The following is an 18,304-nucleotide window of genomic DNA, read 5'->3' as shown; positions in this document are numbered from 1 at the left end:
CTATATTTAACAAAGAGCTAGTATTAATCAGATCTTTTAAAGGTAACTCTTCTAGGAGCTTGCGCTTTTCAAAATGATCATTAGGCATATTTTTCACTTTTCTCAGAAGATTATGTTTATTTTGCAACTGAATCTAGGGTCCTAAAGAGTTGGTGGCCCAAAGATCAAACAGCAGAATCGTGTATTTTGAAGATGTGTTGTATAATGAAAATGAATAAAAATAGCTGTGGTTCTTTCCTAGATTTTTGTATAGAATGTATTTCATCTTGCACGTATAATTTTAATTTATGCTTGTTCCTTTTCATCTTTGTGCATCTGATGTCAGTGTCTGGATTTCTAAAATGTACGTGTTCTACATAGTGATTGTACCTGGATTTTTCTTTGGTAGTTAAGAGATAAAGATGGCACGACAAGTTTCAATCATTAAAAATAAGCACTGAAAGATTCAGCACTTGAGAACGTTCTTGGCAGTGCTAAGCCTTGTAGCTTTGGGATGTTGTGTAGACCCCTTAGAAGAACCTGCAAAAACCCTTTGTGAAATAAAGGAACTGATATGAAAAGAAAGCAATCAAGCCTATCTTAGAGAATTTCTTCCACATCAGAATTTAGAAGTTAGTAATACAGTTCCAACAAAGGGCTTAATTATTTTGTGTCATATATGTGGTATGTTATGTACTAGACTTATGTCATAGGTTTATTTTCAGGAGGGAATATAGCTGGCTTTTTGTGGATCTTTAGTTGCCAAGTAGGTTGCAAAATGTTTTTGAATGCTTGTTTATGTTTGTTATCATTGGTATTTGTGGTTTTGATATCTGCATCATTGGGAATCCTGTCTTTTTTTTTTTTTTCCTTGAATGGAGCATGAAGTCAAAAACTGTATTTGTTTTGCTTTGCTGATTTCCCCCCTTCATTTTGTCTGTCTTTGATGGTTCAGGCCAAATTTTGTATTTTAACAATAGATTTTACATACAGATCAATATCTCATCTTAGGTGGCATCTCAGTACTGGAGTGCTGCACAGTGATAACTGATGAGGTTCAGTCATTCCAGGCACAGGCCTTTTTGTCTTTCAGTTAAAGCTAATACATCTGGAAGCACTGCTGAATCTCTGTCAGTTAGCAGCAAAACAGAGCATGTGGAGTGTGTTTCAGTTTGAAGCCTCAGGAGAGCAGTCCAGAGTTCACACTTGCTTGTTCCTCACTTTGGTTAGAAGGCCTGAAGAGCTGAACTGAGCTTGCAGCTGTGAGGGAATCCAGTTGCCTTTGGAAGCTGATACAGAAAGCTTCATGCTTTCGGTAAAGAACAGAGGTATGAGCTGGAAAATTTCTCAACTTCTTTTTATATAGGCTCCATGGGTTTTGTCTCATATACATAGGTACTTATTTATGTAGAGCTGCTTTTAAACGAAGTAAGTTGATTTGAAAGAAAATATCCTTATCACATTGATGATATCAAACTTGAAACAGTTACGTTGTTATTTAAAGAGAAATTAATGATTAATGTTCCATTTGCCGTATTTCTAGAAGCTGTATTGCACCGCATGTTGTCCTGTGCTCAGCCAGACAAATATACTAAGTATAAAAACGGAGGAGGAATCTATTTAGAATTTTTTCAATTGTAATAAAGTACCTTCAGTTTTGTTTTCTTTGTTTGTTTGTTTTGTTTTGTTTTTTCCTTCAGTTCTGCATCCTTGGTAGGTTCTTTGTATCACCTCTTGCATTTGTCATATTCTGTCTATTATTAGAGCTGTGCTTGCTGCCTTGATCCAGAATATTGTTGGTTGACCTCACAATGCTGGCCGTGAACCAGACTCAGGTCAGGATTTACAATGTGAGAACTGCTGTCAGAGGGATTAGAGGGACTTTTCTGATGGATGGAGCCATTGCAAGCTGAGACTGCTCAGGTTTAGCATTTCAAGGGCACTCTCCTTGGGTGTCTCAGCACCTAACTGGGTTAAATCTTCATCCCAGGAGACTGAGCACTGTTGAAGCTTACCATACGGTTCTGAATATGGTTTTAAAACCAGCCTGCCACGTGCAAGTCCAGGGCATTTTTCCAAGTAGATACTAGAGTGTTACAAAACTGTAGCTTTGTCACTGTTGTGCCCTTCCTCAAGGGTATGCTCTCACCAAATGGCTGGGAGCAGTCATTTGACTTCTTTATACCTGAGTGTTTCCTTACTGTTATTAGCTTTGCAATTAGCCAAGACTTTCCTGTCTTCAGCTATTCCTCAAGAAGCTAGGCAGTGCTTGTGTGATGAGCCCTTTACTTTCCTGTTAGGTGAATTCACAGTGGGTTTGCTCTGTCTTCTCTTTTTTTCTGAAGTACCTCACTTCTGGAGTCCTTGTAGCACTTAGTTTCTGTAGCTGCAACAGAAATGACATGGAGCTGTGTGCACCTTACTTCGTACTAGCTACGTTTGAGTTATGAAACGTAGGCTGTGAGTGTAAACTCTGTAGTAGGAAAAGTTATCTGACCTTGAATGACAAGAGAGTGTGTGTACACAGTTCATGTGTTCGTGTACAGCTGTTCAATGACTGTGCATCTTGAAGTCAGAGGACTGATAAGTGACCTCTCTGAAAGAATGCATACCTCAGTGAAGATAATTCATGTTTGTTTTTGGGGGTGCTTTTTGCTTACTATGTTTTTGTGCTTTCTTGGAAAAAGAATCACTTATTTCCAAACATCTGGAGTATGAACCCATATTGCTATGACAGAATATCTAGTTGGTATCTGTTGAAGTGATTAGACTACTGTAGTGCAGCTCAGACCCCCAGAGGATAATGCAACATCTAAAATCTCTTTGCTGTTGCTGAAATATAACTCTTACACTGTTTGCTCAGGTGCTTCATGTGTTAATCTCCCCTCACCCCCTGTATTGCTGAATTGCTTGTGGATGGTTTTCAGTTGGTGCAAGACGTCCCTTGGAGGATGATGTCATAGGTAGCATTGCTCATCACTGATGTCAGAAAGCAATGTTGTATGTTGATTTGTTTTTTTATTTGCCAAGGCTATTTTACTGAGCCTCACAACGCAGAAGTATTTTGGCCAACACAGAAGTGTTCAATTTAAAGATAATGCTAAATAAAGTGTGAATCAAAATTATTTTAACATTTTTAATACTTTATAAAAGAGATGAAAAGTACGAAGTTAGAATTTCTAAGTCATTGTTCTTGGAAACAAACCTAAAACAAAATGATCACAAATGTAATGTGTACTTTATAGGAACTACAATAACATGAATGTGCATGCTGTTTAACCTCCAGGTAATTGTGAAAACCCAGCAAGCAGTGATCAAATAGAGATGTTTAAAACAGATATAAAAGAACAAACAAATCACTTTTTGTTTGATCCAGGTTTAAAGATGCCATTGTCTTTTCTCCTCCTGCGCTCTCCACTCCCCATTTAATCTCCTATCGGAATTAATAGGAACAAAACAATTTCTCCTGTGCTGTAAAATATATTCTAAGAGTATTAGCTGAGTCTTTTTTTTTCCCCTCTGTGTGTGGTTAGACTGAATAAGAAGCTTTTAAATGAATACAGTGTTTCTTAATTTTGAGTGCTGGTTTACTTCCTGATTATATGTGCCTGACCCATTGTGTACTGAACACAGAAACTAATATATTGTTCATGTTGTACTGCTTTGTGTGTGTTGTGCTCTGCATGTTCTTTCTGATGCACTAGTGAATTGTATCATATTACTGCTGTCTTTGAGATCTGCAAATTGAAAGGCTGAGTGGAATTGCCTTCTTAATGTTTTGAGAGGTTAGCATGCTCTGGGACTGTTCTGACTGCTCCATGCTCTTTCCTTGAAGCTTGGGTTTAGGATGACGTCAATTGTGCCAGACAGAAAGTAAATCATACTCTTCAGATCTTCTGAGACATTCTGGATCTCAAAGATGTATTTCTGATGATAATGTTGATATTTGTTTTATTGTGTGGGAGGTATAAGCTTGTATATATTTTATTTACATGTTGCTACTTAATGCCAGTTAAGGAGTGATTGTTTCCATTTGAGAGTTAGAAATGCCTTCAATTGTCTTATTTCCTGAAAACCTGATCAGTTTACTACAACAATTGAATGATTATGTAGTGAATGCTGACAAGATCCTGTCTCTGTTTCCTAGAGACGTTGTTTTGTCAAGGTATTTGAGCCAACATCTGGTTTTCCTGATAGTAGTGTGTCTTGATGGTAGCCAACAACTTTCTCTTGTCTCAAGAAAGGAAAGTTTATTAGGCAACAAGCAACTTAAAAGTCATGGAATTCAAAAAAAAAAATCACCTACAGTGTGAATATAGAAAAATACAAAACTCTTTAAATAGAATGATTCTATGATTATAAATATCTTCTTCTACATATTCAATGTTAATCATGTTTTTCTTCTCACTCTCATCAATTTTTACCTTTGCTACTCACATTTTGAGGCTGAGAAAGAAAGGGAAAATAGCAGAATCTTAGATTACTTAGGGTTTATTCATGCATGTAGAAATTAGAGTTTTTTAATGTAGTCCTCTTTGAAAAATATTACTGTATGATTTTAGGAAGTTGTAACTTTCTTCCTTTTCACATTGAGTTTCAGGATATTTCATCACAAAGAACTTGAGGTTAATCATAACGCTTTCCGTTTTGATATCTCTGTCTCTGTTAATAGATTTAACAGTAGTAGCATAAATTTGAGCTGTTTCTTAGTCTGCTCTGTTTCTTTACTACTTAACACATTCAGCTCAGTACTGATGATTGAGAACCGTGGGCTGGGCAATGCTGTGTGTCTGACCACCTCTTCCATCAGGAAGAGGGCTCGGATGTATTCCTAAACAGAACAAGGCCACCATTTTCTTCAGCTGGGCTAAGTTTAAGATTCGTCTGTTGTTTATTGTCATATCAAAGTACTCTAACTCTGCTTTTCTTGTTATTGTAGAATATATAAAGAGGATTTATTAAACTAAAACAACTTGGAATTCCATGTATTGCTTAAATACTTTATTTTCTTCCAATCTGAAAAATTATCATATCCCTTTGAGACATCTATCTCAAGACCAAAAGTTGAAACTAAATTTTTAGCTTAACAAAGCAAAAACAGTTCTGGATGTGAGACTAAGAGCGTTCTCCTCTGTGTATTGTCACTGCAACATACTTCAATAAGTTCTGCTATTTTTGGGTACATTACTTGAGGTTCTTCCTAACGTTCCTGCTAGCAACAGCAGATTTAGTCTGTGATAGGTTAGGGTTGTTTTTTATTGAAAACGTGAAGTCTCTAGAGGAAAAGAAGAAAGTAATTAAAAAGGTTTTCAGTTCAGTAGAGGGCAGTTTAAGTTTCTGACATCATTTGGACAGATACTAATTTCTTCCTGCTAAAACTAGTGTATTTCTGTGTGTGATAAGTACACACACTTGAGCTGTTTTAGATACCACATCAGAACCAACTTGTTCTAGTATTGCTTCTAAGAGTCCTTACTGAAGTCTTCAGACATGTCACTTACACACCACGACTGTAGCCTTTGCTGGTTTCTGTACCTGCTTCAAGTGCTGGAAAAGGATCTCCAGCAGTATCTATTTCTGGAGCAGTTGTCTCCTGGTCATACAGTTCATGGCCAGGCTGTCATTCAAGCCACGCAGCCCTCAGTCATTCAGTCACAACGAATGCAAGCTGTTCAGGTCAGCTCTGCTCTTCTGTTTTCATGAAGTTTTGTGTTTTCCTTGCTATTTGTGCCCCATGTCAGTTCATTCCTACCAGTGCCGGGAGGTTTACTTACACATTGTAGGACAGGGGGTGGGGAGCAGCACGATGGCAAACTGCCAACTGGTAGCAGCACTACAGGCATTGTGTAGCGATTCCTTCGTGCTTCCTGTTTATCTTTTAAGAACTTGTGTGTCGGAACCTGAACTTGTGCAACGGCAAATTTGTGTAATAGCGTGACCTGTTTTAGTGCATTTTGCAGTTTTTCTGTTTTGTTTGATTCTATGAACATCGTGTTTCTAATGAAAATGAGCGAGTGTCTTTTATACTGTGTTTTTGAGAGCATCTGGATATGATGGAAGTAAACAGTTTTAAATGATTGCCTGTTGCTTTTGCAGGCTCTGTTGGATCGTGTGGTGTTGCTTTTTGTGGCCGCATAGTTGTAAAGAGCAAAAATAAGGGCAGCTTCAAAAGAAGCACTTATTTGGCAAAAAGTTATGTTTTAGCGTGCTGAAAACAGACTGCTGCAAAATGATTAATTATTTCCAGAGCTTTTAAATAGTGAAAAAGACTTGAGAGAATATAATTTTGTGCTAGTTTGAAAATGTTTACAGACCTCCAGTTCATGCTTTTCTTTGTAGTTAGGAATATTTTTGATCCAGTTTTCTTAAAAACTGACCATGAAATGTAAGTTGAATTGCTTCTTGTGAGTAAAATTGATCACGTCTGCAAAGAGAGATTAGTTAAATTACACCTAGACTGTTCTACCAGAAGTCATTGCAACATGTTGAAGAAAAGGTGTGTGCATTGTCAGTCTTCTTGAGAAGCAGCCTCTAACATTTGAAACTTTAGAGTAGCTTTTAAGTATAGTAGATAAAAGTCATATGTAAGTGTATTTACCTTAGAGACTGGAAAACAAGAATGAAACCTTTGTGAGGTATTCAGCATCTTAATTGTAGGGGTACACAATGGGATACGGTAAGGTTTTGAAATTCTAGTTCACTACTGACAAGGCTCGGTAGATAGCAAAGGACTTGTGTTTGGTCAAGCTTGAAGTCAGATTGAAGTTTTCAAACTTTCAAAAGTATTTTTTTTTCCTCTGGATTTATTTCTAACTGTAATTTGCCAGAGTGAAATAATAAACTTCAGTCTTTCCCAATTTCTGTCATTGCTTTTCTTAAAGGCGATATAGTTGGGACATAGCACACAAAACTCAAGTACTTTCTTCGGAGCTCAGAAGGAGGAATTTCTCCAGCATCTCTTGCCAACTGCTGTTGCGTCGTCTTAGGGGAGTGGGAATCAACTGTTTGTTCCATTGTGTCAACTTGACCTTGCCTTTCCCAAAGGAGTAGAGATGGGAAAGCTGTTCTGATTGATATTGATTAGTTCCAGATTTTTGCTTTGCTTTCATTTGAGCATGCTAATGGAGAATAACGTGACCCTACCAGAAGGGAGGGGGTAGGAAAAAAAGAGAGTCTTGTGAAGGACTTCATTACAAAGGTTGCTAGGCCCTCCTGTGATCTTCTTAAGTACTTTATCCTGCCACCTGGCACTTTCTCCAGACTGTCTGGCTTTAATTTATGTCCTGTCTACGCCAGATAGTGGGAGACTTGGAAAATGGTAACAATTTAATTAAAAACCAGCCGAATAGAAACTGAAGACCAATGTTAAAGCCTGTATGACCTCTCTCTCAGACACCTGCAGCTTGAAACTGTTACAATTTTTTCTTGTTAACGCCATTGCTTTTTGGATGAAAAAATACCTGTATTGTGTTCTTCGCTCTACTGCTGTTGTTTTAATTGTAAGAAGGTTTACAATTCAGATTTGACTTTCCTTCTTGCTTCTCCCCTGCAGTGTATCAGGTTTTGGCAGCTTGGGCACGAGCTCAAAGTTATTTTTGCTCAACTGCAGAGCAGTGTGTTAAAGTTGGAAAAGTCTGTCTAATGGCTGGGAAAAAATGGCAATGGTTTCCATTTGGAAGCCTTATAAACATGGTTGCTTGCTATTAGAACAAACATACATTACATTTGTCTAATTTCTTCTTAAAAATTAGAACTTCTGAATTTTATTGCAGAAAATCTCTTCTACATAAAAATGCTTCCTTTTTCTTGTGATTTCCTTATCCTTTTACCAAAGTACTACTGTTTCTGACTTCTTAGTCTGCCTTCTCAATGAAGGGGTGGTTATGAATAGAATGAGAAGGTTAAAAGCCTCTAACATCTTGTTTTCCTGCTGTTTGTCCTGGGACGAGTTCTTTTTTCCCTTCCTCTGTGGATTAAAAACTCTCTTTGAATTATACTGCCCAAGCTCTTGGCTGTGGAATGGTGCCTTAGTTGTCAAGGTTTATGACAGAGCCTCGAGGACTGATAGACCAGCAGGTCACGGTAGGGCTCTTCTCTTGGGTGACTGCTCAGGCCTGGCATCTGTGTTACTTTACTTTCTGAGTTTGGGTATGTTGTTGTGGCTTGTCTTTTTTTTTTTTGTCTTTCACAAGCTGCAGGGAAGTCTCCACTGCACCCAGGTCAAACCCTTGAGCCTTTTAGTTTCTTAAATCATATTTCATGTCACTCTCCTGTGTTAGCTTAAAACAGCACTACATCTGAAACTGCTATCTATCTATCTTTATGTAAAAGATTATTTTCACACAAATGTCACCATTCTGCTTCAGTTTTGGATCATATACACCAATAGTTCCGAGTAGTTGTAAGTATCAACAGACAAGCATGCTTGTCTTGTTCAGTAATCATTTTCTGTTTCATGCAATACTCTAACTGCTGGCAAAGAGTGCAATTCAGCCCCAGGTCTTAATCTCTTAGTAAATCACAACAGTGTAAAGAAAAGAATTCTCTTTCTTAAGAGAAAAGAAACTGTGAAAATAATGCTAATAAAGTTCTGAGAAAATGAGGCAGTGTGAACTTTTCAGGAGTTTGTACAACTTGCATGGTGTTGCTAAACAGCATATTTGTTTGTATGAATGTACCGATAAGTATAATTTAATAAATGTATAATTAAATAAACTACTTTTCTAAATAGTTTTGGTGTGATTGTGAAAAGGTTTCTGTATTGTATACTATTGTTTAAGGTGCATTAATGCTGTATTCTGTATTTAAAATGTTTATTTTCAACCTAATTCTGTAATATTATTACATTTAAAGAAATCTTCTGTATTTAATACTTTTGCTGATGTCATTCAAAAGAAATGTGATGTGGACTATTATTTATTTTTTTCCAAATGAAAGATGTCACCTAAGTGCTTGTGTTGCTAATCACAATTGGTGATGTACTGTAGAAAGAGACATTATAAATCCTGTGATTTGTAATTTTAAAAAAGGTATATCAACTTTCTGTATGCAAACACAAAAGGATTTTTAATTTTTTTTTAATTTTTTTTTTTTTAATGAAGTTATAAATATTAGAAACTTGCTATTACAGGTAGCATCGATTGCAGACGACTCTGCAGAATCAGAAGAGATAACTGATACTCAAAAACGTAGGGAAATACTTTCAAGAAGGCCTTCATACCGGTAAGGACTTTTCATTTTGTTTTTGCTGGTTTTTAACTTCAGCTTATGTGTAACAGCAAAACTGTCTGATCAAAGGCAGTGACTTAGCTTCCCATGGGTATGGAATTTCAAATATATAAAAGTATCTCTTTTTCTATTTCAGAAAAATTTTGAATGAACTCTCTTCAGATACTCCTGCTATCCCAAGGATTGAAGAAGAAAAGTCAGAAGAAGAAGGAGCTGGAATTTCTCCACTGTCCATGCCAAGCAGCCTGTATCATTCTAGCACAGGGCAATTCAGTATGTTTGCAAAGATACTGTGTTTTGTTGCAGAACAAAATAGGAACAGTTTTTTTTCTTAAAGTTTCATAATGAAATAGAGATGTCTTGTTGAGAAGAATGAGAACTTCCATACTTCTAATTAATCCTGATTTTTATATTTCATTTCTCCTGATGTGGGCACGAAAAACGTTTAGTCTTTTTCCTATAGTGTTCGTTGATTACTTGACTTAGTCCTTCTGGGATTCCTACGCATTAAAAATGTGGAGGTGAGGCCTGGGTGCTGTGCCAGATGTTGGCACTGGTCTGTATTGTATGTGAATGTGCAGTTATAAATCCCTGCAGTTTCTTAGTACTGTGATTTGCTGTGTATTGGTGTTACTCATGAAATAACAATTAGTGAGGTAGTTTTTTAAAATGTGGGATTGGAGTAGGAAATTTTTTCTTTTTCTTCAGTTGTCACATTTTAACTCTGTTTTAACTGCAACATTAACCTAAACTGTTGTCTCCAATATTTGTTATTTCATCCAAAATCAAGTTCCAAGTTGGTTTCATAGTTCAGTTCTGTGGAACTTTTTTTTTTTTTCTTCATTTCTTTGTTTATGTTGAAAACATGGCATAGCTCACTTCCCATAGCTTCTTGTGCTTAGTCATTGATCACCTAAGAGATACCTTCCTTAAAACTACTTTTTAAATTTTGTGTTTGATAATGCTTTGCTCCTACAGGCTTTTTTTACTTTTGTTTCAATACCTTCCTTGGTGTAAGCATGCTGAAATGCAGGTATTTTTCCTTTGATATAATGACAGGAAAATTGGAAAAGGCATGTTGTTTTCTGAAAAAGTCTTTTGAAGGCAGAGGGTATCTACTAAAACACTAACAGCAGAATATAAAAAAGATAGAACAGCTCCCTCTGTGCCACATGCTAGTCACTTTTCTTCGGTTATTTTTAATTTGTACAACTAAACTCATTATAAAATCTGAGACAGCAGACTTTGCATATATCTACTCTTCTGCATAGAAAGTAATGTTGCTTGGACTTTGCTAGCATCTGAATTACTCTTTTCCATGAATTTCTTGCCATGCTAAATGGTAGTTATCCTGTCCAGAATCTGCAGCTCTCCTTGATCAAATTAATTTTATTTTATTTTTTTGTGTGGTGGTGGCACTTTGTTTGTTTGGCTTTGATTTAGCTTTAGACAAATATGCACTCCTTCCAGGTTCTATAGAGTTTGCAACATGCTCTAGTGAGCCTTCAAATCTTTCAGGCTTTGGATTTCTTAATCACGCATTGCTCTGGGAAACCAGACTTGTGGTTTAACTAGCAATATCTTGCGGGAAACCATTCTCACTTCTTAAATTAAAGGATGTTTTAGTTTGAATGTGCTTATAAATCATAAATATAAATCGTGGAGAAGTGTGTAAAAGAATAATGAAATTCTCATTTTTTTCTTCCTTGTTCAAACAAACTTCAACTTTTGAAAAATCAAGAAGCAGAGAGCATCACCAACAACGGACTTGAATTAGCAGAATCCATAAAAAATTAATTAAATCTCATTTATCTTAATTTAAGCCTGGCTTTAGCATGGACCAAACATAGAAGAATTCTGTTTTTTCATTCAGTACACTTTATTTGTAACGTAAAATATTTGAAGTATTTTTAAGAGAGCTGTCTCTACAATTATTTATTTAATGTGTTCTCAGATGTGAAGAGACATTGCTTCAGGATGTCAGTCTTCATTGGTCCTGCTGATTCCGGCTTAAAAAAATCATTTTGACAAAATTCATTTTGAGAGCCTTGTCTTCCCAGAAATGGTTTCCATATCCAATTCATTACTTTGATATTTGATGTAAAAAATGATATTAAACTCTTCTTAGGTCCTGCTCATTGCTCAAGTGCTCAAAGATACTCCTTGTCAGAAAAGTTTAGATGTGGTTGGATTCAAGTGGTAGCAAGGTTGGTCATCTTCTTGTAGTAAATGCAGTCCTGATTTGGAAAGCGTGGCGGTTTACTTCTGGTTCTTACAGTTGAAAGGCACAGATCCACAACATTTCTAATCAGCCATGCTGTTGGCTGCCCGTCATTCTGAGCAACTGCTGTCAGCTAAACGCAGGGACGCTGTGTGGGAATGCAATGTGGATTCCTGGATATGAAGCAGGAGCTTGCTATGTGTATCTGTTTTACCTTTGTTTCCTGTCAGTTGTTTTTCTATCCCTACTTATCATTATTCTGTTTGAGTACTCTCTCCTTGGCCACTGCTGGTTGCATGGGTTCTGCTGTGTATGCAGCCAGCAGTTTATAAAGCTTTTTATGGTGTGCGTGGCAATGAAGAAGTGGTCTCACAGTGTCACTGTAGAGGTCTGTACTGTGGCCTGCTTTTAAAAAAAACATACGTTACTGAATTTACTATTTCCTTGTTTTTCTCTATATTCTCCATATTCCTGTGTAGAAGAGGCAGAATAGCTGCAAAGGTGATCTTGACTGTATGTTGGTGTCTGGAGACATGGAATGATTATTTTTGGAAAAACTGGATAAGTAAATGTATCTTAAAATCAAATATATTTTCTCTGTTATCAGCGGTGATGGCTGTTCTTTCCTTACTTTACACCAGCCAAAATGCTGTGTTGCCATGGTTTCCAAATACCATTTTCCTTAGAACTTCTTGGCTTTGACTTGTGGAAGCAGACGGGCTGACGGGCACGACCAGCCAGATAGAATATCTTTCCCCATAACATCCATCAACAGGGATGTTGATCTTTCTGTAAGGAAAATAGATATCTTTTCGTAAGGTAGCCTGTCTTGGCTACAAAATGACTCTACTGGCTGTAATTCTATCATACTGGTTATTGAATACTGGAAAAAAATTGGTTTCCTTCAGCTGTGGTGGTGGCCTAAACACATGCAAGAGTTATTTGCATAGTTGCTGTGTGGTGGTATGTGCGCACGTGTGTGTGTGTGTGTGTATGTGTGAGAGAGAGAGAGAGAGAGACAGAGAGAGACAATCCCTCCCCTTTCTTTTCTGCCTCTTTGTGCAATTTCTGTTGTTCTTCCAGGAGTAATGCAGGAAAAATGAAAGTAACAAGTTCTTTTGCCATCTATTTGGATTTTTTGCTGTCTTAGGATGGGTTTTTAGCAATTGAAGAATTAGGAAATGTGGGAAAGAGCAGCTTTTAGTTTCTTTTTCCTGTCTAGGAAGAGAAGGGAAGATCTAACCTCTTTCTGAATTAGAGGTGTTAATCATATTCAAAGAATTGTGTTATTTTCATCTTCAGTTGTAGCTAGAGGAGAAGCTACTGCTTATATCCACCTGCATCATGTACAAGACCAAGGAATGTCTGGGAATATTCTATAGCCTTCTGTGAAGCCACAATTTTGAGCAAAGGTCCAACACAAGAAATACCTACGTCGTGGTTGGGCTCAGGATAGTTGATAGGGTGAGGAGGAATGTCATGATCTTAGTATGATAGGAATCAGTCCTGTAGGGGAAATGGTTACCGAAGTTACATTCACTCTTGTTTAGAAACTGCTGGGTCATGAACTGAATCAACAGTTGAACTGATTTTTATATATTTATTAACTTATTTGATGTGATATGCAGCTGTGATGGTAAAGGCATACTGCTAACTAACCTGTCTTTTTCTTTTCATGTTTAGTTACTATAACTCCAAGTGGTACAATCCAGATTTCTAATCCACCTTCTGATGGTGCCCAGGGACTGCAGACGTTAACAATGACAAATTCAGGAGCTCCTCAGCCGGGTGCTACCATTGTGCAATACACAGCACAGTCATCTGATGGTACACAACAGTTTTTTGTTCCTGGAAGCCAACTTGTTGTTCAAGGTATAGTTTATTAGTCTACTGCATTTTTTTTTCATATGAAACATTTATTCTTACTAGACTTTTTGTTTTGTGTTCACAGTATTGCACTATGAAATGTTTATGTTTATGTATACCAAGATAGAAGAGAGTTTTAGAAGGAGACTGAGTTTCTCTCTTTGAGGAAGCAGCCATTTCTGTGGATCAAAAAAGCTATGAGAAGGAAATAACAGGATAAAATTACCCTCTGCTTTTAATTTCCTTGTCCAGACTTCAAGTGACATGTTTAATTGAAGTAAAGACATTGTTGCAGCCTCATCATCTCAGTTCAAACTGTATTTCATTTGATACATAAAACTATTTTGTTTTTTTCAGCAGTTTTAGTCTTTATACAACACGGGTTTTGAAGTTACTTGGAAGTCTGTATCTGAGTAAAGATTTTCTCTTTTGGATCTAATCTAAACCTACCTTGTTCTAGTCTGAGATAAATGGTAAAGTCCAGATTAAGGATTTTTTCCCCGATATATATTTTTAGAGTAAGTTTTATCTTTAAGTGGATGTTTTTCTTTCTTTTCTGTAAAGGAAGCACAGGGTGTAAATAAAGCTAATAGTTTGTAAATACTTGAATTTGTTTGCTACCACTATTTAGTACAGTCTCAACCTGATTTTTTTCTGTTGGCTCTGGTTAATTAACTGTATTTGCTGAAATACAGTGTCTTTCTAATACTTTTAAAAAGCATTTCAAGGAAAGTTTAAAACTGTAATATGAAGAACCCTGAAATGAAATGTTGGTCTTCACAATGCATACAGTATTGTTATATCTGCCTAAAGTGTTACCAGGAATATGTTCTTAGCAAAGCCTAAAGAGCCAAATTTGTTTTTTCTCCATCCAAATTTCCCATTCTGGCAGTGGAACATTTTTGAGTGTGCCTCACTTGCAATGGAAGCTTTCAAAATGGATTCAGAGACGATTACTGAATAGCTGCTGAATAGCTTTCTGGAACCTTCTAGATAGTTACAACTAAATTAATTTGTTTTCTGTTCATACTTAGAGAAGTTGAATTTTTCTAGAGTTTCCTAGAGTTCATTTGGCCCAAACTCTAATGCTTTAATGAGGCTTACAGTTGTTGACTCTGAAGAAAAACTCTAGATAAAATATAAAGGAGAAAATTCAAAGGGAATAGTAAGTGGTCATGAGCTCAGAAATGATCACAACAAAAGAGGTTTCAAATTATTATACACTGTTGGTACTGAAAAATCATTTGGAACACATTAAAAAAAAAAAAAGAGATATGAAAACACCTGAGAATATTTAAGCTAAGAGAGATCTTGTTCTGCTAAGCACATATCATCAACAAATCTGAGTTACTCCTGATGGAGTGAAACAATGGGCTGGCAGGTCCTTACTGCGGGTCACATTGCTTGGTATGTCAGAAAGTCTGTAGGTATGTAATTTATGAACATCTGTTGTTAGTGCACACCTGGTGGTTCGCTGTACACCTAATAAGGTGATAGCGTAGATTAGAATAGAAAAACAACATTCTGCTTAGTGAACTTTCAACTTCAACCTATGCTTGATATTTTTCTGAGGGCTTGTGATGGAATTGAAGGATGAATATAAAAGGGCAGAGATCCCTGGGTGATCCAACTGAGTGATACTTTGTTAGCTACCGATTTACGTTCATTGGAAAAACTGGGCAGTTCTGATGTCATGATGGTTTCCTAAGACGGATCCAGGATTTTTCTGCCACCTGAAGGAAATGAAGTGTGTAATTATTAGTGAAAATTAGTTTTGGAAAGTTGCATCAAATGGTATTCTGTTGGGATCAAGGTGTGTTTTCATAACATGAAATATTTGAGAGATCTATGCTGGTACTTCTTGTGTACTTCAGTTCTGCTGTTCTGTTCACATGACACTGAAGCGGTCCCAGAATGACAAGGAGAATCCGTTATTGCACCGATGCTTTCATTTTTGCTGTCCTTGGCATAGTTCCACAGTTGATGTATTACCAATCTAAATTGGTTTATCACAGACGTAGGCTTTAAAAGCTGGCTATGCTCTGTGTGCAGAAAAGTACCTGAACTGTGGGTTTGAAGCACCAGCCTTCATAAAGCTGAGACACTTGTTCATTGATTTATTTATTTTCATAAGCCAGCCAGTTCCCTTGCACTTTGTGAAAAAGGAGGGGATAGGTGAAGGGGTTGCCCTTATTCAGGGTTACTGTTCTGCCTGATAGAGCATCTGATATCCCTGGAGGTTTTCTTCAGTCTCTTCTGAAGCTTTTAATTGAAATGAAGCGAGTGGGCTGTGGTCTCCCCCTCCCTTCCCCTTCCTCCCCCGAGGAGCTGTATGTAGCCTTTCATTTAGGTATTTGTTACAGCTTGTTAAGCACTCCTGCCTTACACGTCTGTCCGAGTTCTGCCTTCTGGTGGAGCTGCTCAAACCAAAACAATTGCACGTGTCCCTTTAAAATTTCACTGTTTGTGATCGTGTCCGATTGTGATTTAATCCTTCTGAATCATTTATGAGTATTTTAATTTCTGTCAGTTGGTTCTGTGTATCTTGGTCTAGCTTGACAGCCAGCTCTGTGGTGAGTGCTTTCTGTAGCTTTATGTATAATTGAAGGGAAGAGAACAAAGCTGGGCTTACAGAAATACGGAAGGGAGGAAAAAAAAAAAAAAAAACGAAAAAAAAAAACACCAAACGTTTACTGGAAGAGCAGCAGTTGTTTGGGCTGCAGTTTCAGTGAGCTGTTCCAGTGACTGAGCATATTAATGACAGTGGTAGGCAAGTGAGGTCACTGTGATGTCAGTGCTCTTGCTTGTAATCCTGCACATGCTTGCTAGTTTAGAACAGTTCATGCTGAGCTCTGGGAGAGGAGCAGGAGAACTGTGCGTGCAGGGGCTGAGCATGGCTGTTACAGGAGATGAAACAGGTAAACGTTTTGTTAGTCTTTTACTGCATATTGTGGCTGTTTTAGCAGTGCTTAGATGGTGTTTGTGACATTTTTTCTTTTTGACTTGTTGCTGTAACTCTTTAATCTCTCACAACTGACACAGCTGGGTTCCAGCTCTGTCTGGGCAGTGTTGGGTCTCTGTGTAATTTTATCAGTTTCATTTGGGGGGAAGAAATTGGTGTGTGAGTTGTTGCACAGACTGATGCAGGTAACGAATCTTTTATGTTTGACAGAAGATTCTGTTGAAAAAATCCACCACTCTTTGAAATCCTTTAATATGGAGATAGCGGCTATGTTTGTCATTGTGTATTTTATTTTGTAGAAATGACACTTGTTTTTTGTTTAGCAATAAACCCTGTAGATTCAATAGCTAGAATAGGCTCAAGCATAGCTGTAAGAGAAAGGTGTAATGCTGTTACAGTCGTGTAAATAAACCCTTTTACTTTCCTTATTAAGGAAAATAGTGAACATAAGCAGATAGAAAAGCAGCAGTTTTAAGTACTGCAGTGTCTGTGTGTTTTCTCCTCCGCTGTTGAAATGGTCTGTTCCTCCGCTAATTAAGTTCAAAAGGCTGACGTCATTAGGCTTCCTGGAATCGTGTTGCAGTAGGGAACTGGAAAAGTTAAACTCCAAACAAGATACACATTGACGTCAGCCCCAAGTCATGCTGTGATTTAGTCAGTTCCTTTCTGCTTCGTCAGTTGCCTCTGGCTGAGCTGTATTGTTAACCAGTTTGCAGCCGGTACCTACGTGCTGCTCGGTGCTGGCATCTATTTTTTTTTTTTTCATCAGCCTGAAGATACTTATCTTCTGAGTCCATTTTTTGTGCTCTTGTGCTCCGAAGAATAGTGATTCATGCCTTGCTTAACTAGTTTAGTGGTGAAGTTGAAAGCCCTCTGATAATTTAGTCCTATCACATGATGACTCAGAGGAAGGGAGCATAGATACACTAATGCGTAACATGTATCACGTTCTTTTCTCCTGGGAAGCCACTACAAGAACTCCAGTGTAGGGTGCTCTCTAGTGTTCAGAAAGTAATTTTTTCCAAGAGCTTGCTATTACAAAGTGTTGGATTACAAAGTGTTGGAGTGTTATTATATTTTTATTTTTTTATGCCTTCTGTAATTTTTTTTTAACTTTTCAGAGCTTAACTTACAAAGGTAACCGTGCTCTGCTAAATGTAATTTTTGTTTGTTTTCCTGCTAATAACTTTCTCGAAGACTCAAATAAAAGCCATAGGTTTCTGAAGATTCTCTTTTTCCCCTTGCAATTTTTAAGAGGAAAAAAGAAAGGATGATGTGGGCTCATGTGCTAGGGGAAATCACCAATTCCAGGTTGGTTAACATGCTCAGCCCTGTATCTGGTATGCAGCAATGCCTTTAAAGCCTCATGCAGTTTCACTAGAAATGAACACTGCTTTTACAGAGATGTTGGCCTGGACCAAGGTGTGGGTTTTTTGTCTCAGATACTGAAATGGAAGGTACTCTTCTATGTAGTACATCTATTATTAATGGACTTAAACAGTATGAATTTTTTTAGGTTTTTTTGTCCTTCCTTTTTAGAGTCTTTTCAGTTTTACTAATGTCTATTTGAAGAGAAACAGTACTTTGTTATAATATTTAAAGCTATTAAAATTTTTTTGCAGAATTAGAAATAATCACTTAGCAATAATATCACTCACTTTCCTGTAAAACAAATGTTACTGTGGTGGTCTGTAGCACCAAAATAATTATCTGTTACCACACTCATAGATTCATATGCGAGGCAGTTGTTAGGCAGGGCTGGGCACTTTGGAAGCTGGTCAAACTACTGATGTGCTGTGTTGTTGCTTACTGTGTGCTTGCTGATCCCAGCTGAGATAGGGATTTTTTGAGTATGCAGTAGGTACTTTATTGCAGAGTCCTTCTCACAGCAGCAAGTGCTGTTGGCAAGCATCTGAGGGGAGGTCAGGCACAGGCAGCAAAGCAGCTGGTGTTGCCAGGTGGAGGTGACCTGGGTAATGGGTCTTTCCCTGTGACCTGATCTACAAAATGCTTCACTTGGATTTGTAATGTGATCCAAGATAATCTTT

At 37.3% G+C, this 18,304-nt stretch overlaps 1 protein-coding gene across 7 annotated transcripts in view; it reads left to right on the top strand.

Annotated features, from left to right (window-relative positions):
* CREM (cAMP responsive element modulator) overlaps nt 1-18,304 on the top strand; it is a 29,517-nt gene that overhangs the window by 6,567 nt on the left and 4,646 nt on the right. For 4 of the 7 annotated variants that reach the window (XM_085227071.1, XM_085227072.1, XM_019616336.3 and 1 more), the window contains 3 exons: nt 9,110-9,201; nt 9,344-9,480; nt 13,112-13,300. In XM_085227071.1, the coding sequence (XP_085083197.1) occupies nt 9,110-9,201; nt 9,344-9,480; nt 13,112-13,300 (418 nt within the window). Of the gene's footprint in view, nt 1-9,109; nt 9,202-9,343; nt 9,729-13,111; nt 13,301-16,001; nt 16,213-18,304 lie in introns of those variants that run through there. The other 3 variants (XR_014884181.1, XM_010712487.4, XM_010712486.4) reach the window with 3 other exon arrangements.

Source organism: Meleagris gallopavo, chromosome 6 (assembly GCF_905368555.1).
Source record: "Meleagris gallopavo chromosome 6, MGAL_WU_HG_1.1, whole genome shotgun sequence".
NCBI classification, from domain to species: Eukaryota; Metazoa; Chordata; class Aves; order Galliformes; family Phasianidae; genus Meleagris; species Meleagris gallopavo.
This window is presented reverse-complemented; position numbering and strand designations above follow the sequence as displayed.